General features: G+C 45.9%; 2 protein-coding genes across 2 annotated transcripts in view; one reads left to right on the top strand and one right to left on the bottom strand.

Moving 5' to 3' along the window:
• Window positions 1-2,520: 2,520 nt before the first annotated feature.
• LOC143300611 (uncharacterized) lies at window positions 2,521-23,968 on the bottom strand. Its single transcript, XM_076614395.1, has 2 exons — window positions 23,832-23,968; window positions 2,521-7,521 (listed from the first exon to the last, which is right to left on the bottom strand). The coding sequence occupies exons 1-2, from the start codon at window positions 23,859-23,861 to the stop codon at window positions 6,862-6,864; spliced, it is 690 nt and encodes a 229-aa protein (XP_076470510.1). The 5' UTR covers window positions 23,862-23,968; the 3' UTR covers window positions 2,521-6,861.
• LOC143300610 (dehydrogenase/reductase SDR family member 4-like) overlaps window positions 23,491-24,257 on the top strand; it is a 124,060-nt gene continuing 123,293 nt past the window's right edge. Inside the window, exon 1 of the mRNA XM_076614394.1 lies at window positions 23,491-23,686. The gene's annotated coding sequence lies outside the window, so the exon portion shown is untranslated. The remainder of the gene's footprint in view (window positions 23,687-24,257) is intronic.

Here is a 24,257-nt window from a genome sequence, read left to right as displayed (position 1 = left end):
AAAACAAACTGAAAGATTTTTTTTTTTTAAAGAGAGAGCGGAGCGAGAGAGAGAGGAGAGAAGATATGAATGAACAAACAGCTGTAAACTTACCTTAATGAATTTCTTTCCATGGGGGGTGTTTGGACGTACTGGATGAGGGGAGGAGAGATGGACATGTATTCATTTACTTTAGTCAACTTTTGAAGCTGGTGAGCTCAAAGAACATTCTGCATCGAGAAAATGTTTAGACTTCGATCAACTTCTTGCAGAAACACCACGTAGATTGGAAGTCGATATACTGCATACTTACTTTAGCCATGTACTCTTCTGTTATATTCTTATTTTTAGATGCTGTCTAAAAATAACAAAGTCTGGATTTTGCATTTGTATAGGAAAAACTTTGCACGTTCTTTGGCAGTCTAAAGTTTATCATATTATCACAGGTGTTTAGAAAACCCTGTAGTTCCTCCAGAAATTTAGAGATACGCTGCAAGACATTTGCGTATCAAGTTTACTTTCCATTATATAAAGGCCTTCATATAAAATCTCAATCTTTTCGAAGAGCAATTATAATACGGTTTTATTCCTTTGCTTATTCGACATAATATTTGAGGTACCTTCCTGTCTTTCTTTGTCTTTTTTATCATTTCTAATTTCAAACTGAATGTTTCTTTTTTCTGCATAATCTGCATGAGTAAGACTTTTTTTAAAAAAGTAATACAAGTTAGTTATCCATACTTTCTTGAAAGTTCTTTGTGGTTTAAAAAATTACCGCGTTCGTTTATGACATGCTTGATAAAAATGTCTTTACATACCTAGGTTTCGAAGTGAAAAATATTATAATTATTTTGACCTTATCCAATTCTACATTATATGTAAGCATCCACTAACATATCTCCAAAATGATTACTTATTCAGAAATCTTGTAGAACGATTTTTAGGATTAGGATGTAAGGCCTGCAAATTTTTGTCTTTTAATTTGTGAGCAATTTTTCTTACCCACGACAGTTTCAGTACTTATGTAAAAGCTTGTAAATATTCCGCATTTTCTACGTCATGAACCTTATACACTTGTTTTATCTTGTCTTTTTTTTCTTCTTTTTTTGTGTGTGTTTTGTTTGTTTTTTTGTCCAAGAACAAAAAAGACGAAACACGTATCTTGTAATTGTTTTACATCACTGTCAGGCGGATTTCGGAACAATAACTTGAGTAAACCAGTTTCGATATAATAAGTGATTTGAGCACTGCTAATCTGTCTAGAGGCGTTATATCCGCTTCGACGAAATGTTAAATAATATTTTTACTTCAACAAATTTATCTGACATGTTAATTTCCGTTAAAGGAAAATGTCAAAGGAGGATTCCATTTCGTACTTTTGTTCTCTAAATGTTGAGATTTCTTTGTACCTAACCAAACAGCAACTGTTTTTTTCAAAGTTCAGCTTAAGTCCTGAAATTTCAAACTCTCCCAGTACCTTAAACAACTTTTCGTAAGACGTTCTGTCCATAATAAAGACGTGTCGTCAGCAAACTGACTTACTTTAAATTCTGACTCTGATATCTGTATTTGCCTTCTCGAATTTCACAAGTCACTCTGTTGAAACCCTCTATTTTGATACACCTTTACTAGTGCAGAAGCTTTGTTTAAAAAAATAAATAAATAAAAAAGAAGAAGAAAAAAAAATTGAATAGAAGGTGCAAATCCAATTCTTTACTTCCTCTCGAAAACCAAATGTTCTAGAACGAATGCCACAAAATCCCTATTAAGGGAGTCAAAGGCTTTTTCAAAATCGTTGGTTATATAAACCCGGGTAACTTTTTTAATTCTAAGTAATACTTCATGTCTTATATATGCGAATGGTATCCCCAATATACCTCCCTGAAATAAATCCAGTCTGACCTTCTTTGATAAGTTTTGGTAAAACTGGTTTAATTCTAATCACTGTTCATGCTGAACCTATTCAATAAGCGACATTTAGAAGTGAGACTGGTTTCCAGTTTTTAAACATTCCCTTGATTTATCTCCCTTAGGTAAACATATGATTACGTTTTCGTTGCGTAACTGACATTTCGCCTTTAACAAATATTTCACTTAAGCCCATCACACACGGGGCGTCAAGCTTCATGTTTCGGGCGTCGCGTCATGATTCTCGTGAATAGTGTCGTGTGCGAGCTTTTTCAGGCAACACATTACTGGCGCCGAGATGACGTCATGTGCCCAGTTTGATGGCGTCTCGCGTCAAGACGCCTGGATGGAACTTGTCCTATTTCCTCGCTGCAGCAGCGAGTTTGCGGAGAGGAACAATCATTGCACACGGGACATCATTGCACACGGGACAAAATGGCTGACATTGCTTTCAGTCCGAATCATTCCTTTGACGACGCTCATGCAAATTGTTTCAGATGTAAATCACATATTGTCCTAACACATGGCTGTTCAGAGTGATTTCTGTTAGCGCCCAAACAATACTCCATGCAACTTTGAACACCAACTCACACGTGGTTACGGTCGTCATTCGTGCATGAGAATACCGGAGAACAAGTATCTCAGACTGAAATTGAAAGGATAACTGGATTTCCAAATACCTCCTTCGCTCAAAAATTGAACAATGCTTTGGAGTGAGAAAATGTAATTCAATGTGTTTTTCAGTCATGTTCAGATATTCTTAGATAAAAACAAAACACTTAACTCTCATTCTCCATTTCTCTCTCAGTCTCAAAGCCCATTACCTTTCAGAGCAACCCAAATTATTCTTTTTCCACACACACATCCACCTACACACGCACACACACACACACACACACACACACACACACACACACTACTGAACACAACACAATTGAGAAGCTCAACAACTGAAAATTTTACATCAGAGGAAGTAAGAATTACATCTGAAAACAACTTCCCCAAAACAGCTAAAACGATATCTTATCTAACGCCAATTGGCACGTTTGTGTTAGACCTTTTCCAAAAGTCTTAAATGAATCCAGATAATGTAGACACGCAGAAAACCGCAAGTCCATGCCCCATTTGGGAGATGAGTAAAGCACAGTTTGATATCAATCATACTGACATTGCAAAAAAAGAAAATCCAAATATCATGGCACAGAAGTCCGATTACACCTTCAGAATAGATACCGTGACCACTTACATATTTACACAGACGGCTCACTCCTAGACAATGGCCAAGCAGGTTCAGCTTTCGTTATACCCAAACTGAAAACTGAACGATCATACCATATTGGTAAAGATCTATCAATATTCACAGCTGAACTTATCGCTGTTCTTATGGCTTTAAATCATATTCTTGATCTTCCAGTTTGCCTTCTACAAGTCTTATTTTGTGTTGATTCAAAATCTGTATTATATGCTTTAAACTCATCAGATTGTAAGAACAAGTCCAAAATAATAATAGAAATAAGTCACATTGCACATCTTTTGAATTTGAGAGGAACACATATAACTTTTTGTTGGGTTCCTTCTCACTTTGGTCTCCTATATAATGAACGGGCTGACTGGGCTGCAAGAAAAGGTGCAAAACACCAACAGGGAACCACAGAACTTTATGTGCCTTTATCTGTACAAGAGGGGTACCGCTTACTAGAAAAAAGCATCATGGAGCAAAGTCAGGGAAGTATACCAGCAAAATGGCAAAGTTTTAAATAAAAGTATAAATAATATTCAACAACCGGAATCTATCAATCAATCAAATACATTCAGTAATCTAACCAGATTAAGGCAAATTCAGGCATTGTCAAACAGGATAAAGCTGAACGCTTTTATAACAAAGTTCAGCAGAGATGTTAAATACGTATGTGGAGAATCTATTTCTAGCATATACACATACTCTTTGAATGTCAGAGTCTGAAATCGCTTTTACGAAACTTCTCGGAAAATTCTTGTGAATGTATTTTTGACAATTTCAAGATGTTATCTGCTATTGCAGAAGGTTTGCTGCATAGTCCAATTGGACATTTGTTATATAATGCCTATATAATGCCTGTGTCTTCCCTTTTAATGTTTTATTTTTTCCAATGCTCTGTATCTTTCCCCACCACACACACACATGCGCACACTTTTTTTTTTCCCGTCTAATATCACTTAAAGTGGAAGACGTTCAACTGAAGACTACTGCTACAACACAAATACTACGCAAATACTGCACATATACTACTGAACACACACACACACACACACACACACACACACACACACACACACAGATAAAATAAGGGGGTGGGGGGATTAAACATGTTTCGCCATATTTCTAACACCTGAACAACAACGACGACGAAACACACGCGCGCGCGCATGCGCGAGCGCACCCACACACACTACTGAACACTTACACAAATATTACTGAACACACACACACTACAGGTGTGTCACGTGTGTGTGTGTGTGTGTGTGTGTGTGTGTGTGTGTGTGTGTGTGTGTGTGCGTGCGTGCGTGCGTGTGTGTGTGTGTGTGTGTGTGTGTGTGTGAGTGCAATAATAGTCAGGTGGTGCCGAAAGTCAAATGTCGGAAAGACATAAAGAAATTCACGAAAGTCATTACAAACTACACGTACCAGTAGTCCTAAACTTAACTAAATCCGTCCTGTTGTTTCTGAGTAATCACCCTACTGAACGTGATAGACGACATATGAACATGTCCATGTTCTACCAGGTCTAAGTTCCCCCAAGGATGTATCCACCCCCACCCCCCACACCCACATTTAAATCCCAAAGGCTGACTAGCCTATTCCGTGTGTCTATATTCCCCCCAGATTCGTTTCTCCGCGTCTATGTTTCATCACACACACATTCTTAGGTTGTGGTCAGTGGTATGCAATGGTCAGTGGTCAAAACAGGTGAAAATGTACTGATACTGCAACAGCGCCGATGCCGTGGCAGAACCGGTTTGTCGTTGGACTACTGATCCAGTGTTCACCAGTAATGAGTCCGAGGCTCCGTTTCGGCATGGTGTTGTGTCCTTGAAGAAGGCACTTCAGTCCGATTTTCCTCACTCCACCAAAGTGTGAATGGGTACCTGACTGCGGCTGGAGGTTAAAAACGACGGATGGAGAGGATTGAGCCCCGCCTTCTTGTGCCGAGCCATGGTCACAGTGGATATGAATTCACTGCCCTGATGGCCGTGAAAGACTATAAGACCTTTAACCTTTATTCCATTAGAGAATACTCATAATTTAGAAAGACGTTAACATGTCGTATGCTCCACACTTCAGGGTAGTCGTCAGAACCTGATCAGTGAATTGTCGTACTAGGTCAAGAAGTCTTGATACTGCATAACATGATAAAATGCCGACTGGCGGGAACTTTTGGGTAGTGGCAAGTTGTGGCCAGCAATGATCTGCAGTAGTGAGCAATGGTCAATTAACGGTAAAACCCTACCAAGAAGTCCTAATGCTGTACATAAAGGTTACAAAATCGTTCAGTATAAACAGTTTTTCAGATTATGGTCAGAAGTGGTCAGCAAAATAATCTTCAGTTGGAACAAACGAGACCAAAAACAGCCTGAACAATTGGCAAGCAGTGGCCAGTAATGATCAGCAACAGCAGTGGCCAGGTAATCGTCAAATCCTGTGAAGACATCCTAACAGTCAAAAATCAATGCAATCTGAATACTGTTAGTGATCAGCAGTGGTCAATAGTGATTAGACAGCGGTTAAAAACCTGCCCATACACAAACTAACGTAACGAGCACTTACAGTTTGTCATAAACAGTTGTCAGCAGTAAATCTGGGGGTTCAAAGACGTGGTGAAACATAGACCTTGGAGGAGGTGGTGGCATAAGCCTGGAGGTTCTCACACCTGGCTGAAAACAAACTGGACGGGGGGGAGGGTGGTATTTACCTGGGGGAAACATATCCCTTTGAACCCTTACCCCAGAACGCGACTCCAGAATGTATTAGTAGGAAAAGACATGCAACAATTTATGTTCTTAAAATACCTCAAAGCAAACAATGTTAAATCGCTTGACATGATGTAATAATTTGATCAAAATTAACGAATTCCTTTTGCTGCATAAAATTATTCTGGTTTCTCTTTTGATCCTCCTTCTACACCTCTTTACATCCTATTCTCGCCATTCCAACACACACACACACACACACACACACACACACACACACACACACATGTACTCGCGCACCGAGCAAATGCAAAACAAATTTAAGGGGCGTGTGGAGATGGATGCCGAAGTGCGACAATATGTGCTGTGAGCGTCGTTACATATTGTCGCCAACAATATATATATATGCCGGGCGATGATATATGCCACAACACCGTTGCTTTGAATTACACTGAGCATCTGTTGCTTCATGTGTGGACTGTGACGATGAGAGCATGGGAACACCTCGAACTCGGTCAGGGGCCGGCTTCTTCTCTTGACATTTATCTTCAATTGTGACAGGAAAAGGTCAGGCCCTCGGTCTCTCAGACACAGGCACACGCACGCAAGCACGCAATCGCAAGCATGCACACAGACACAGACACAGACCACACAGACACACACACACAGACACAGACACACACACACACACACACACTGTATATATATATATATATATATATATAAAAGGATGGAATCGACAGAGTTTTGTAAAAGGGCTGAAGGCCGCAAAGTTCACAAGACGATGATTCTCAAACTGAATATTACTGATCTCTTGTGTCGTGAAATGATTTGCATCGGCGGCGGCGGCGGTGGCGGTGGTGGTGGTGGTGGTGGTGGTGTGTGTGTGTGTGTGTGTGTGTGCGCGCGCGCGCGCGCGCATATGCGTGTTTCACAGAAACTGAAAATTTTGAACACTTCACGCTCAGCCAAAACACTCTGAACATTAAAGCTATCCACACTGTCTTCAGGTGTGGAATATTCTATTTATGGAGAATAGCCCTCACGTGTTCCCTCCACCAAGTCCATCTTCTGGGTGTTGGTGTGCTTGTCCTGAGGGTCTCTCAACACGCGCAGCAGACGCTGGCGGGTGGCCGTGTTCTTCTCCACCTGCTGCTTCTTGGCCGAGTTCTGGGTCAGGGTCTGCATGAGGTACACCCAGTCCCTCTCTTTCACCACGTCAACCTTCACCGCATACTTCTCCAGATTCCTTAGCCCTTCCCGGTTCTCTTCTGCATCCTCCTCCCCAGACTCCGTCTTGTACAGCTCCACAAACTTAACGACCACCCTCACCTTTTTGCCCATTTCCTTCAGGTTGTTGAAGACGGTGATCAGCCCGTCCACGGTCAGCTTGAGCGGAGAGTAATTCATGTATATGTTGACCTCGATGTGCTTAGCCTTCTGAATCAGCAGGTCCTCCTGAAACCAGTCGATCATGAGGTCCTCCGCACGCTCCTCCCCGTCGCTTGCCGCACAGTAGAAGATGCGGGTGAGGGTGATCTCTTCCTGGTCTAGGTCCAGGTAACATACTATTGCTGACTGGTCCAGGTAGTCCTGTCCGCGGAGCCCGGCGTGCCAGAAGGCGTGAAACTCCTTGCGGAGAAGCTGCAGATCTTCGTCTGCCAAGGTCTTCTTGAGGCTGGTTCGCTGAGGGAAAAAAATATACATATAAAATTAAAAAAGGAATATCATCATGTTGTGTTTGTACTGGAGTGCTGCATGTGAGTTGGTGTCGTCATTTTGATTTGTGCAAGAGGACTGGTCGTAACACGCACGTATGTAAGTGTGATGAGTATGCATGCGCAAGTTTGTAATCTGTGTCTGTCTGTCTGTCTCATCAACAACTGGAAGTGAGTAACTCCACTGTCAATTCCAGGTAAAGTCTACTGCCAGGCCATTCTTAACCGAATGCGTGACATAGTGGGTAAAGAACTGACCACTGACGCCGCTGACCATTGCTGACCGCTGGTCACCGCTAAACATTATGCCCACTGACCACTACTGACCACTTCCGACCACTGTTTCATTGACCACTGACCACTGACCGCCGCTGACCATTGCTGACAACTGGTCACCTTTTGAATGTTATGGCAATTGAACACTACTGACTGCTGACCACTGCTGACCGCTGACTATTGCTGACTACAACTGACCACTCACCGCCACTGATCATCGCTGATCAATGACCACTACTGACTGCTGACCACTACTGACCATTACTGAGCACTACTGACCATTAAACAGTGTTGACGCTTACCACTACTGACTGCTGACCACTGCTGACCGCTGACTACAACTGACCACTCACCGCCACTGATCATCGCTGATCAATGATCACAACTGACTGCTGACCACCGCTGACCACTACTGATCACTGCTGACCATCACTGACAATGGGTGACCTGGATAACATATGCCTGGGGGAATCTTGATCTGGGGGAACATACACATGCCCCCGAGCTTCGCACACAAATGACAAAGAATACCCCCCATCCCACAGCAAAAGAAACTGCTGAAGTCATTAACTGCCAGTGAAGGAAATAACGACAAATCAGCGCTGGAAACGCTGAAATGTCGCCAATCCACCGGCGACAATTCGGCGGTTCTCTGAGGAGCTGGTCTGTCAAACGTTGATTTGTCACCGGCAACAATTCAGCGGTTAACTGAGTTCCGCCAAACTGTCGCCAGCGACAATTCAGTGGTGGTGACAATTCAGCGGTTAACAGCATCTGAGTAAAGTGGTGTTCCGCTCAACACTCTTTATTTCGGCTTGTTGTGTGTGTGTGAAGGAGGGGGGTTGGATGCAGGGTAATTTGGGAGATGGTGTGTGTGTGTGTGTGTGTCGGGGCTCGTGTACGTTTAAGTGTATTTGTTTGTGCTTTCATGTATGTGAAACTGCATGTTTCTGCATATCTGTTATGCATGTGTGTGTGTCTGTCTGTCTGTATGTTTTACATTTATTTGTTTATTTATCATCATTATTGCCTTTTATTTTATTTTCATTGATTATTATTATTATTATTATTATCATTATTATTATTAGTTAGTAGTAGTAGTAGTAGTATCATTATTATTATAATCATTTTCTTCTCCTTTTCTTTTCTTTTTTTTTCCTTTTCTTTTTTTCTTCTTTTTTTTTCTCAAGATCCGACTAAGCGCGTTGGATTACTCTGCTGGTCAGGCATGTGTTTGGCAGATGTGGTGTAGTGCATATGGATTTGCCCGAACTCAGTACTGATACTGATACTCTGTGTGTGTGTGTGTGTGTGTGTGTGTGTGTGTGTGTGTGTGTGTGTGTGTGTGTGTGTGTGTGTGTGATATAATAGTCAGGTGGTGCCGAGAGTCAAATATCGAAACACATCAAGAAATTCACGAAAGCCATTACAATTTACGAAAATCAAACTCATTTGAATGAGATAGGGACATTACTGAGACTATCCCCTTAGAAACCTGTCTTCAGGTACCTGGTCCGTGTGATGCGATTTCGTCCGTGTCGGACGTTTCGAAAGGAATCTTGTCTGCAAGTGCTAATCCTATCAAGCTTGTATGTAGACCTGACCCGATTCAATCTGAACAATGATTTTTTTTTTTATTATCGGCTTTTACACTTCAGACATGATACGTCCCTTGACGAAGGATCAAAGTATTATAACAAGTCCGCGCTGTATGTTGTATACATTTGATTTCCCACAATTTACTACGCCAAAGGTCTAGAAGACGTGAAACCGATCAAACTTTTTTTTTTTTTTTTTTTTTTTTAATAACCACGCACTATCTCGCCAAAACAACTGGCCCAAATCTGGCAAATATCATAGTAATGATGTGCATTTATACAGAGCCCTTTCTCTCTAAGAACTCAGCAAATCACATGAATCATTCATGACCACTTTCTCAAAACCTCTCCCTCCCCCGACCCTCCCACCTCCACTCTCCCTCTCTCATTCATCATGCATCCAAAGTGAGCTGAAAAGGAGGGTGTTGGAAAAGAAGGAAGATATAAATAGGTTTTAGAAAGATTATTTTTTTCGTGGAGAGCGAAAGGCAGAGATTGAATCAGGTGCATGGATATGATAAGGAAGGTTGTTCCAGATATGAGGAGCAGCAATGAGGAAAGAACATTCACCATGGGTTCTAGTATTGACACGAGGAAGTTCCAGAAGGCAACAGTCAGAGGAAGAGCGGAGAGTTAAGAAAGGTACGTAGGTCATGTGGGGTGGAAAACAGAATAGCAGAGACACGCAACTTTGTATTTAATTCTCGCGTCAATGGGGAGCCAGTGTAGAGCACGGAGGTGGGGAGAAATGTGATCAGTAAGCGGGACTCTGAGAATCAAACGGACAGCATTGTTTTGAAGTTTTTGAATTCACTGAAGAAGATTATGCGGACAGCCTGTGAGAAGAGAATTACAGTAGTCGATTCGTCATAAGATAACAGCAGACAAGCACCCGCCACATTCAGTCATACACATTCACATTTCTGTAGAATTAAATGTTGTTTGACTACTTTTTCTTCTTCTTCAAGCGATTACTGAAGTTATGTGCTTATTATTCATCCATCGAAAGACTCTTGTTCACTGCATGGTGATATCACTGATACCGCTGGGCTTGAAAGGAAGGTCGGGGAATTTGTTTTCTGTTGTTTCAGTGTTTTTTATTTATGCATTTGTTTCAGTCATTCATTTCAGGAAAACAGTCATTTCCGAAAAGGCGACATGATTTCAGACACTGTGATTCCAGAAATGATTGCATCCAGTCAGTTCCAGGTAACAATTGCAAATTGATAACCTAACTACCTACCTGATTTTTTAGTAAATGAGGGAAACGCTTGAATGGTACAGAGAGAGAGAGAGAGAGAGAGAGAGAGAGACAGACAGACAGACAGACAGACAGACAGAGGCAGAGAGAGTAAAATGAACATGTACTTGACAACGGTAAAAGTTGTCTTAATTCTGAGGAGGGAGTTCTCCAGGCCAAGTTCTCCGACAAAAATGACAGAGGTTGAAGAGGCTAGCTTCTACAGGGCGGGGCCAATGTGTACGATGGTTCACTGGTGTGACGACAACTATTTGTGCCGCAATGTCAGCAAAACCAAGGCCGCTCAGTGTCGACTTCATGTAAAAACAAATATCGCTCACTCCAAGGGCACTCCAAGGGCGAAGAGGTGAAATAAGTCGTCGAGCACCACTTGGCGCCATCCTGGACAACAAACTGAACTGGGCAGACATCACCACTGCACTACTGAAGTGGGGTCAACAGCGCCTTCACTTCTTAAAGAAACTGCTATTTTTCCAACCCCACCCAGCCATCCTGCAGATGTTTTACACTGGTACAGTGCAGTGTTATAACTTTAAACAGTTTATGCCTTTCAGTTCAACAGCGTGAGAGAGGTGGATGCTAGCAGGCTAATCAAGCTCATCCGCATAGCGAGGGTGTGATCGCTGCAGTCTGCAGTCCGACGTGTGTATAATCAAACCTTCATTTGTCCTAAGTGTCGATAGTCCGACGTGGCAATGGTCCTACGTAACGTTCGTCCGAAAAGCCACTGTTCTGAAACATTTAGTCCGACGTATCAATGGTCCGACGAGACAATCTGAATGTTCATTATTTTACTGAAAACGTGAAAATTTTTGTTATACCACACGTTTGTTTCTCCCCTAGATATTCATTTCCGTGGTATGTCATCTGTTTTTAATCCGTTATTTCAATGTTTTCAAGTCACTGACACATATAGACCCAGGTTTCTCTTGTCTTTCTCTCTGTCTAGCCTGTCTGTCTCTCTCTCTGTGTCTCTCTCCCTCTATGCATATACATATATAACAAATTGTTACACACACACACACACACACACACACATATATATATATATATATATATATATATATATATATATATATTCAAATAAATCTTTTGTTCAGTTTTGCCACGTGAGGCATGTTCCGAGGTTTTGCTCAATTGTATGATCACGCTAACCGAAAGACGGAAAACTTTTAGTGAAAATACACTAAATTTGCACTGAAAAATGTTTTTGATCACTTAAATAAACTTTCACACATACCTACACTAGCGTATGCATACACACAGACAAACACTTGCACGCTCCCCCCCACTACCCACCCACACACACTCATGCACAAATACACGCATACAGACATATACAAACAGACAAAAACAGACGCGCACACACAAACACACGCATGCACGCTCATGCCTAAATGTAAAGTACATATGATATTCATACACATAAGCCCGATGTTCAAACTGGTTGTATACACCTGTACACTGACTTTCGGCTTACATGCTGGCTTTAAACAAGAAAAAACACACACGCGCGCGCGCGCGCGTGCGCGTGCATACACACACACACATGCATAATTATACATACATATATTATATATATATATATATATATATATATATATATATCGAGAGAGAGAGATAGAGAGAGACGTCACACACACACACACACACACACACACACACACACACACACAGAGGCAGAGACAGACAGTCAGAGCAGACAGGCAGAGGCACAAGCTCAGAGAGACAAGCGGGGGAGAAATCGTGGGACATCGATAAATCGTGGTCGTTCCCCTCCCACGTTTTCTCTCAATTGCGAGCTATCGTGGGGAGCGCCCCCACGATTTCTCACAATGTGTGAGAAATCGTGTGAAGTCCTCATTTTAATCAAAAAGATTTCCTTTGTCATCGGAGTTGGGTTCTTGTCTTTTTCCAATGCAAATCTAAGGGAAAAACCAGAGAGAGGAAAAGAAAAGAGAAAGAAGGGGGCGACGATAATGACAGTGGCGTTATTGAAGACATCAACAGTAATGACACTGAAACACAACCATTTATAAGTTGTATTTCACATAAGATTGATCACAGCAATGCATTGACCTCAAATTCAACATCAGTCAGAATCAACAACAAACAACAAAACTGAGGCAATGTACATAACTCAAACAGAAATATATGATATGATGATATGATATGATATAATAAGACTTGAACTAATTCTTTCACGAGGGATGTTCGGAATAACATCAAAATGATTCAGCTCTATACATAAATGTGATAGGAAAAAAATGTTTTACAATGCTTTTTCCTCACGTAGGGAGCGTGAAAACTGGACTAGTTATGATGCTTGTTGTGATGCAAATTTTCTGTCACATTTATTCAGAATGTTCTTCATTTCGTGCTTGCTCATTGTTCATCTGTTTATGTCAGCATCTTTTCGCATGTAATATTAAATTTTCACTGAAAATAGATTCTCAGTTTCATCAAATACACTCGGAACATGAAAATATTATCCTAAAAACAGAATGAAAGAAAAGAACAAATCAACAAGACAAGTAATCACATAAAAGGACACACACACGCGCGCGCGCGCGCACGCACGCACGCACGCACACACACATACACACACACTCACTCACTCAAACACGTATACATTCTTTTTAAACCAGTACTGTGTCATCACTTTCACCGTCCATTGTTGATGTCTTCGTTGACGCCATTGTCATTATTATGATCGTCATGTCAGGGGCATAGCCCTTGCAACTGGTACCATGTAACGCAGTACTACCTGCCGCATGTAAAGTCTCCCAACGACGGACCAGGCGGAGGAGGAAACCTTTCCCAACGGCTGTGAAGGCAGAAGATGATGACCAAAGGACAGGGGGAGCTCTCATCCTTGGCTGGAAGTCCTCCTAAGAGACGGAGCTCCGAAGAAAAAACCTGCACCTGCCGAGGCCGTCCTACACGTGGCAGTATCTGCACCTGTGGGACTGTGAGCGTCGGTAGGCGAGAGTGGGGAAGGGACTGCACAACTCCTCCTCGCTTTAAAAAAAAAAGAAGTCACCTGTGCTGGTCAGGCAACCAGGCTCATATCTGAACGACGAGCTAGCCCTTCAACACCCAGCTTTCCCAAGCCCTGCGGCGATGGAGAAATGGTAACGGGGACAGGCAGAGGATGCTGCTGGCAGTTCCTAGTCACGACTCTGCACGCAGGCGGCTGTGGGGTGATGGTCGTCCGCCGTAGACTGGGGCAGATGCGGCGCCCGTATCTTCCCACAGTGTCAGAGCAGCCCTTTTTAGGAACAGCACTGCTCTCCCCACATGGGTAAGGGGAGATAAAAGGATCCCTAAACAAAGCATGCCTAGCCTAGTACCTAGTAGGAAACCTACTTGGACATCCAACACTAGCAGAAAAGAACCAGGAGTCATGCCCTGACTCTGGGTGCCTGGAATGATCGCACCCTTCTAGACAGAGACGACAGACCAGAAAGACGCACAGCGCTCATTGCTAGAATGCTTGATCGCTATCAGGTGGACATAGCAGCCCTGAGTGAAACCAGGTTTGCCAGTGAAACCCAGCTGGAGGAAGCTGAGGGGGCTACACCTTCTACTGCATTGGGAAGCCAGATAGCACCCCAAGAACCTCAGGCATGGGCTTTGCCATACGAACCAAACTTGCACGACAGCTTGACAGCCTTCCACGTGTGATAAACGATAGGCTGATGACCCTCGTCTGAAGCTGTCCAAGGATCGCTTCTCCACAGTCATCAGCTGCTATGCCCCGACGATGACCAACCCTGATGACATCAAAGAAGCTTTCTACGAGGAGCTCAGCCGCACCATTTCAGCGGTAGACAGAAAGGACAGGCTGATCATCCTTGGGGATTTCAATGCCCGCGTCGGCGTGGACTTCTCCTCGTGGCCAAAAGTCCTAGGACAGCACGGCACTGGCAAGTGCAACTCCAACGGATTGCTTTTGCTCTCACTCTGCACGCAGCATGGACTGACCATCACCAACACCCTCTGCCAACAAGTGGAAAAGTACAAGAACACATGGATGTACCCTCGCTCCAAGCAATGGCACATGCTGGACTATGTGATTGTCCGGCAGAGGGACAGAGGTGATGTTTCCACTACACGCTGCATGAGAGGAGCAGTCTGTTGGTCGGACCATCGCCTGGTACGCAGCAAGATGAACATCAGACTTGCATGCAAGATCCAACCAGCTAGGCAGAAACCCCCTAGGAAGCTGAACATCCACCGCCTCCCTATCACCAAGGACGTGCTGCAGCAGCATATCCAAGCAGCTCTCCAAGAAATTCCTGCATCGACTGATGTAGAAGAGGTGTGGAGCACCTTTAGAGATGCTGTGTACACAGCAGCAGCTGACACACTTGGCTTTGTACAGAGGAGCCACAAAGACTGGTTTGACGAGAACGACTCTGGAATCTCCAAGCTCCTGAACACACTGCATATACGGCATCAGGATCACATTTCCGATAAAGACTGCCAGAGGAAGGAGAGCCAGTTCTTGCAAACCAAGCAACTCGTACAGAAGAGGCTGCGTGAGATGAAGAACACCTGGTGGGAGAGAAAGTCCGAAGAGCTTCAGTCCGCTGCTGATGCTCACGACATGAAGACCTTCCATGATGGTAGTCCGAGCTGTGTATGGGCCGAGAGTCACAGGATCAACCCCTGTCCGAGCCTCGGACTAGACCACCCTCCTGACAGACAAGAAAGACATCATTGCCCGCTGGGCAGAGCACTTCAACACCCTCCTCAACAGGGACTCGTCCGTATCCAACGAGGTAATTGCAGCCTCCCACAGCTACCAGTCAGCCCTGTGGATTGGGCACTGATAGAATAGACCCACTGCCCTGCCATGCATGTCGTAAGAGGCGACTAAGGCAGGACCACCTCGCCCGGAGGATAAAGGGGTTTGCGTAGGGTTAACTACCCTGCCTGTAAAAAAGACCAGTTACAGAAGCATCGACGACAAAGAACCAAAACATTCACCTGGGCAAGGAAGGGTCTCCATCCCGGAGACTTATGACGCGGTGCAGTGAAAGCCGAAAGGAAGCTGCAAGGCTGACTCCCCTTCTGACACCCAGGACAACAACGCGAGTAGCCACATGGAACATCAGGACGATGTATGAAGCAGGAAGAACCATCCAAGTAGCGAGAGAGATGAAAAACTACAAGATCGGAGTGCTAGGATTGAGTGAGACAAGGTGGCTACAGTCAGGACAGATGAGACTTTCATCTGGAGAGCAACTGCTGTATTCTGGACACACAGAGGATGGAGCCCCCAACACTGAGGGTGTGGCCCTGATGCTGGCACCAGAGGCACAGGGGGCACTCATCGGCTGGGAACCTGTCAACTCCCGCATCATCACAGCCAAGTTTACCACCAAGAAGAATGACATCAGGCTGAACATCATCCAGTGTTATGCTCCCACCAATGATGCGGAAGAAGAGAAGAAAGATGACTTCTACCAACAACTACAGACAGTGATAGACAGAAGAGGAGCCAAAGACATAACCCTACTGAAGGGAGATTTCAACGCCAAGATTGGATGGGACAACACCGGCTACGAGGATACCATGGGGACACACGGACTGGGACAGATGAATGAGAATGGTGAGCACTTTGCAGACCTGTGCGCCCTGAACCAGCTGGTGATAGGAGGAAGTATCTTCCCACACAAGCGCATCCACAAGGCCACATGGAGATCCCCGAACCACGTCACAGAGAACCAGATCGACCACATCTGCATTAGCCGCAAGTTCAGGAGATCATGGCAGGATGTACGAGTGATGAGAAGAGCTGATGTGTCATCAGACCACCACCTTCTTACGACGACAGTGAGACTTCGCCTCAAGAGATTCACCATCGCCAACAACACACGGACAAGGCACAATGTTGGACTGCTCAGAAACAAAGACACACAAGCAGCATTCCAGACCAGCCTTTCCAACAGGTTCCAGCCACTACAAGAGCTGACAGAAGACGGTGAGATGGACATCGAGACACAGTGGGAACACAGCAAGAAGCTCTGGCACGACACATGTGAAGAGGTCCTTGGCAAGAAGAAAACTCAGCACAAGGAATGGATCTCTGCCAACACCATCCACAAGCTGGAAACAAGGAAAGAGAAGAAAACTTCGCTGAACACGAGCAGAACAAGAGCAACTAAGGCAAAGGCACAGGAAGAGTACACAGCAGCGGACAGAGATGTAAAGAGGAGCATCAAGAAGGACAAGAGGGACTACATTGACGACCTGGCCAGTCAAGCAGAGGCAGCAGCCGGACAAGGGAACCTGAAGGACCTGTACCTGGTGACCAAGAAGTTGACAGGCAAGTTCCAGCAGACCGACAAGCCAGTGAAGGATAAGAACGGGAACCCATTGACAACAACCGAGGAACAGCTGAAACGATGGGCAGAACACTTCAGGGAGCTGCTGAACCGCCCCGCCCCTGATGCACCACCAGACATTCCACCTGCAGAGACAGAACTGCCCATCAGCTGCGACAAACCCTCAAAGGTAGAGATCAAGAAGGCCATCATGTCTCTGAGAAATGGGAAGGCTGCAGGGCCGGACGAGATACCAGCAGAAGCCATCAAAGCAGACACGGAAATAGCTGTCAATATGCTATACAGCCTCTTCAGCAAGATCTGGGAGAAGGAGGAGGTACCGGCCCAGTGGAAAGAAGGAATCATCATCAAGCTGCCGAAGAAAGACCTCAGGGACTGCAGCAACTACCGAGGGATCATGCTCCTGTCAACGCCAGGCAAGGTTCTCAACAGAGTTCAACTGGAAAGGATGAAAGAGGCCGTTGACCCCAAGCTCCGAGACCAGCAGGCAGGCTTCCGGCGGAACAAATCCTGTGCCGACCAGATTGCCAACCTGCGCATCATCGTGGAGCAGTCGCTGGAGTGGAACTCCCCCCTCTACATCAACTTCATAGATTATGAGAAGGCCTTCGACAGTGTGGACAGAGAGACGCTGTGGAAGCTGCTGAGGCACTACGGAGTCCCAGAGATCATCTCCCTCATCCGTTGCACCTACCAGGACATGAGCTGCAGGATTGCCCACGCAGGCCAGCTGTCCGAAAGTTTCGAGGTGAAGACCGGAGTTCGTCAAGGGTGCCTGCTGTCACTGTTCCTCTTCCTCCTGGTCATCGACTGGATCATGAAGACCACTACAACAGGCAGGAACAATGGCATACAGTGGACACTCTGGACACAGCTGGACGATCTCGACTTCGCTGACGGCCTGGCGCTCCTGTCACACAACCACAGCCAGATGCAGGACAAGACCACTCGCCTGGAGACCACGTCAGCCAGGACAGGGCTCAAGATCAACAAGAGGAAGACCGAGCTGATGAAGATCAACACCACTGCCAACACTCCAGTCACAGTCGGTGGAGAGCCCATCAGGGAGGTGGAGTCTTTCGTCTACTTGGGAAGCGTGGTTGACCGACAGGGAGGCACGGACCGAGACGTCACAACCAGAATTGGCAAGGCAAGAACAGCTTTCATCATGCTCAAGAACATCTGGGCATCTGGAGCAATCAGTATGAAAACCAAACTCCGCATCTTCAACTCCAATGTGAAGTCAATTCTGCTCTACAGATGCAAGACATGGCGGACAACACAGACGATGCAGCAGAAAATTCAGACATTCTTCAACACCTGTCTGAGGCGCATCTACAAGATCCGATGGCAGGAGAAGATCCGAAACGAAGATCTGTGGGAGCGAGCGGGACAGGAACCAGTGGCCAAGCAGATATTGCGGAGGAAGTGGGGCTGGATCGGACACACCCTCAGGAAGCCAGCGTCCAGCATCACACGCCAAGCCCTGACCTGGAACCCGCAGGGAAAGAGGAAGAGAGGCCGGCCTCGAAACAGCTGGAGGCGAGATACCGAGGCAGAGCTGAAGCAGCAAGGGACCAACTGGACTGGAATGGCCAGAACAGCCCAGAACAGAGTGTGATGGCGAGGGGTCGTCGATGGCCTATGCTCCACCAGGAGCGATGGGCAAAATGAATGAAATGACAGCTACCAGTCAATGAATCGCTAGCTGCCCCTCCCACGAAGGCCGAGACCCAGAAGGCCCTGAAGCTGACAACGTCAGGAAAAGCACCAGGAGCGGATGGAATCCAGGCTGACATCTACAAGTATGGAGGCGAGGTGCTGACAGACAAGCTGACCGCCCTGTTCCAGTCTATCTGGGAGAAAGGGGAGGTCCCCCAGGATTTCAAGGATGCTTCAATTGTCCACATTTACAAACGGAAGGGAGACAAAACATCCTGCGATAACCACCGTGGAATCTCTCTCCTCTGCATCGCCGGCAAGATCTTCGCCCGCATCATACTGAACAGACTGGTTGACCACGTATCTAACACAGTCATCCCTGAAGCACAGTGCGGCTTCCGCTCAGGCAGGGGAACATGTGACATGGTGTTTGCCGTACGCCAGATGCAACAGAAGTGCCGTGAGCAGAACAAGGAGCTCCACATGGTCTTTGTAGACCTGACTAAGGCCTTCGACACGGTGAACCACCATGGTCTGTGGAAGATCCTCCTAAAGTTCGGCTGCCCAGAGAGACTATTCCAGGGCCCGTATGCACGTCGATCCGAATAGCGCCTATTCGGGTGGATAGGCCGCAGATTTTGGTATGTACGTCAGAACGCATAAGCTATCCGACTGGGCTAAACGCGGATAAAGTTATCGGTGCCTCGGGGGTCAGATAGCGAGCCTAAACGCGGATAAATATGGCGGCATTGACGTTTTTTCCAAGTGAGACAGCGACGGCAATTGCGAAGAAACCGCATCTTTCGTGACAGAAAGAACCCGTTTGACCTGTACGATGACCATGACCTGTTCCGAAAGTTCAGGTTTAGGCGGCAACATATTTGGGAGCTGACAAACGAGGTGGAACGGCCACTCCGCACGCCTTCACCTTCTTGGCTATCTTTTTCCATGTATCTGTCTTCTGAGGGTTGGTTACACTCGGATTCAAACTGCTGAATAACAGCGCACGTTCCACCTGCATCTCTTCCAGAAATACTAGAATTTCATCAGCACTGAAATTTGGCTTCCTAGTGCGCTTTGAATTCTCCATGGCAAGTAATACAAACAATAAAAACTGGGACTGACGAAAACCGACGAAGCACGTACCCGCGGTAGTTCCACGAGGGAGTGTATGTCTAAACCGAAAGCAATGCCTGCTGCACCGCGGTTTTCCAAAGAATCTATAAATAGCGCGCCGTGTCCTGCCCCGTAAACGCGGAGAGCTATTCAATCGCGAATAGGGCGACGTACATACCAAAACCGGAGAGGGGCTAATCGCGTTTAAGCTCCGAATAGCTAACCGCGTTTAAGCCCTAAACGCGAATAAGCTAATCGGGTTTGACGTGCATACGGGCCCAGCTGATTGCATCATTCCACGATGGCATGCAAGCGAGAGTACAGGAAAATACTGACATGTCGGATCCGTTCCCTGTGGTAAATGGAGTGAAGCAGGGCTGCGTCCTGGCACCCAAACTGTTCTCCATTCTCTTCTCTGCCATGCTGATTGACGCCTTCCAAGACAGTGACTGGGGCATCTACATTCAGTTTCGCACAGATGGCAAACTTTTCAACTTGCGGTGACTCCATGCCAGGTCCAGGGTGTTTGAGGCACTGTTGAGAGAGTTCCTCTTCGCTGATGACTGCGTGCTTGCTGCACACACCCATGAGGACATGAAGTTCATTATGGACAGGTTCTCAACCTCCTGCAGGCACTTTGGACTCACCATCAGCCTCAGCAAGACCGAGTCCATGTACCAACCAGCTAGCTCACAGAACGCCATTGCCTCCCCCCACCTGTAATCAAGATCGATGACACAGAGATCAAGTCAGTCAACAAGTTTTGCTACCTGGGCAGCACCCTATGCAGCAACGGAGCCCTTGATGCAGAAGTGACGCTGCGCATTGTAAAGCCAGCTCTGCCTTTGGCAGACTCAACAACAGGCTGTGGAACAACAAAGGCATCAGGCTCAGCACCAAAATCAAAACCTACAGAGCTGTTGTGCTGACCACCTTGTTGTACTGCTGTGAAACATGGACGACGTATCGCCGTCACATTCAACAACTTGAGCAGTTTCACCAGAGATGCCTACAAAAGATCCTCGGCATAAAATAGCAAGACAGGGTCTCCAACCTCCAGGTCCTAGAGAGGAGCAGCCTGCCCAGCATTGAAAGCCTGCTGATCCAATGCCAGCTACGCTGGACAGGACACGCTGTCCGCATGACAAACAGCAGGATCCCGAAGATGCTTTTGTATGGCCAGCTGAAGGAAGGCCACCGTGAACTTGGAAGACCCTGCAAGCGCTTCAAGGACACCTTGAAGACAAACCTCAAAGCCTGTGACATAGACATTGCTTCCTGGGAAACTGATGCCCTTGACCGCTCTCGCTGGAGGATGTTGTGGCATAAAGAAGTTTGAAAACAAGAGAACGCTGGCAATTAAGGAGAAGCGTGAGCGAAGAAAGCAGGGCTCAACTTCTGGAGACGTTTTCCCTTGCAACACCTGTGGGAAGTGCTGCATATCCAGAATCAGCCTCTTCTCCCATTTGAGGACACACACCGACAGATGCCTGCCTATTCATCCATCGGTCCGACAGGAGACTTCATCCATCATTGTCGCTTTCTCGTTTCTTTTTCTCTTTCTTATTTTTCTCTTAGATTTGCATTGGGAGAAGACAAGAACCCAACTCCGATGACAAAGGAAATCTTTTTGATCAAAAAAGGGGGACTTCGCGCCCCCCACGATATCTCTGAGAGAAAACGTGGGAGGGGAACGACCACGATTTCTCTCGCAATCCCACAACTATTTCTCCCAAAGTGAGAGAAATCGTGGGATTGCGAGAAATCGTGGGCTTAGAATGGGGGAGAGAGTGCGAGTGGACGAGCGAGAGAGCGAGATGGGAGACTGAGAGGGGGGGTGGGGGTGGAGTAGACACACATACAGGCAGATAGACAAGACAGGAATGCATGAACGCGATTACAGTTAGACAGACATACATGTATACAAAGAGCAGCGGATGGTATGGTAGGGAATTGAGTGAGAAACATCAGAAGCCGACAGAGGTGAACAGACAGCGAGGGGAAGAGAGGCAGATGAGACACAGAGAGAGAGAGAGAGAGAGAGAGAGAGAGAGAGAGAGAGATGCATACACTCGGCATTTATGTCTTTTGTTTAAGCTTGAGATGATTTTTGTACACGAAATAAGCATCTACTTTTGTTCGTTACTTGTAAGTGCTATGCCAGTATAAAACGGTGATGCATACTGCTTAATGTATTTATCAATGTGTTTTTTTCAGTGATGTTCTTACATAATGTGTGCTTTAAACATATTGGGTTAGATGACCAACAAAATACTGACCAAAACGACCTGTCCCCCACTCTAGCCTCACTGTGCAGGAGTTGTCGTCCTGCAATGAATTCTCTCTCACTGCAATGTCTGGGCGGGCAATGACACTGCTGATCCCCTCGCGAAGGAAGACACTACACAACAGCAGGTGGCCCACCAGTTAACCAAGGCCAAGCAACAAAAGAAGTGGATGCAACAGCATCCACGCCACGAAAGGATAGACAACTCAACCTGCTGACTAGACGGGAACAGGTGTCAGTGGTCTGACTCAGGACAGGCCACAACCGCCTGAACCACGACTTGTACACTAAATTCCGCATTGGCCACTCAGCACGAACCCCTTGTGGGACTGACAGACAGAAAACAGATCCTGCTGCGTGCTGCCCCTTCCATGACGTGCTCAGGAAGACTGAGGAACTGGCCCGACTCAACTGCAGTGACCTGGAAGCTCCACGGCTGTGTACAGCAGCGTACCGGCAGCTGCCTTCATCGCGGAGAATGGGGTGTTTATCCACGGACTTAACTATAAAAGAATTTTTTTTTAAATGTACAGTCCATATATATGTAGAGGGGGAAAGGGGGTGATGGGGGCACGGGGGAGTAGGGGGGACGGGACTGAGGTAGCCTGGAGAGCAAGTTTGTTAGGTGGTCAGTGGAAAAGGTATAAGAAAAGGAATGGAGTGAGTCAAGTTCGGTCTGGTATGTCTTCAATGTCTTGTTGCAGCCTACATATTTGTTTTAGATGTGTGAAGATGTATTATTGCTGAAGACACTTTTCCATGTGTTATGGACAATTAAAAGTTTATCTTAATTGTATTTTGAAGTCGTCATTAATCGAGTAGCGCTGTTGGTACGTAGTGCTGTTGACACGAAGCGATAAAAACAGCAGTGCCGTTGACACGTAGCGCCACAGAATGCAGCGGAAATGGTACGTGGTCGCGCTATTGACGCGTCGGGCTGATGAACATAATGATAAATACACTACTGACACGTAGCGCCAGTGACACGGATAGCGCCAATGACACGAAGTGCCATCGACACACTTGTTTGTACTCCAGCGTCATGTGTGACACTTTTTTCTTTTTTTTTTTATTGACGTGTGCCGTTGCAATCAGTGAAGTAGGAAGATTTGTGAACAAAGTGTGTGTGTGTGCATGTGTGTGTGTGGTTTTTTTCAACACACATTCCACAGTGCACTCTGACAAAAGCTACTAGCACACCTGGGCAGTTCCTTCTTCGCGCTCGCTCGCTCCTCATATGTGTGTTTGTGTGGGGGGATGGGGTGCGCGTGTTGATGCTGAACGTTCTGAGGTTGAAGCGATGTGAACGTGTTGGCACCATGCGCCAAGAGAGCGAGCCGAGAGATCGAGAGAGAGACTAGAGAGTTGTGAGGGGCGGGGGGTGGGGTGGGGGAGCGTTAACGTTTTGTGAGCACTTTTCATATCATCATGTGTGTGAAGATGCTGTCTTTCCACGTTCTACATTGGATACATGGAGCAGAGAACAGTTATGATTACTTTTCCCTCCTCCGTGCATTCACTGTGAAACGTCTCAAAGCTGGAATAACACGTTCAAGGAAACAAGAGGAAAAACAAAGGTAAGCACTGTGTGGGTGCGGGGGGAGGGTGGGGGTGGGGGCAATGAGGATATCTGCTTACAACTACACCAAGCTTCAACACAAAGGAAAATCATTAGTATCACTTATCTCACCTATCTCTTCGGTAACAAAAAGAACAACTCACCATGCACTTGAGAAAGGTCGGCGTGCTCATGATTTGCCTTCTCCTGTCGAGTAGCGGTCTTCGTCTCGCTCTCTCTCCTTTATTTCTCTCCTGAGCACCGCTCACATCCAGTTGAACCCGACACAATCAGTTATCTCAATGCTGCGGAGAGAAATGTCAGTTGTAGTATGGTCATGCGTTTGCGTCGAAAGGGCGGTTCAGAGGGGGGGCGGGGGGGGGGGGGGGGTCAATAGTCCGTGGCAGGGGTGGGGTCAATAGTCCGACCACTGAGCTGAAAGAGATAATTGAGCTCAATGAGTCCGGCGTGTCGATAGTCCGACGTGGCAATGCTTCGACGTAGCAATGATCCGAAAAGCGGCTGGTTTGAAACGTATAATAGTCCGACCTGGCAATAGTCCTAATGTTCATTGTTTTATTGAAGACGTG

The sequence above is a fragment of the Babylonia areolata genome, chromosome 26 (assembly GCF_041734735.1).
Source record: "Babylonia areolata isolate BAREFJ2019XMU chromosome 26, ASM4173473v1, whole genome shotgun sequence".
NCBI lineage: Eukaryota > Metazoa > Mollusca > Gastropoda > Neogastropoda > Buccinidae > Babylonia > Babylonia areolata.
Note: the sequence above shows the minus strand (reverse complement) of the source record. Positions and strands in the feature narration are given on the sequence as shown.

Excerpts from the sequence above, each read along its gene's own strand:
- LOC143300611 (XM_076614395.1), bottom strand. The coding sequence starts at position 23,861 with ATGAGCACGCCGACCTTTCTCAAGTGCATG. Across the intron at positions 7,522-23,831 it reads CGACCTTTCTCAAGTGCATG|CGAACCAGCCTCAAGAAGAC; the intron begins GTGAGTTGTTCT and ends TTTTTCCCTCAG.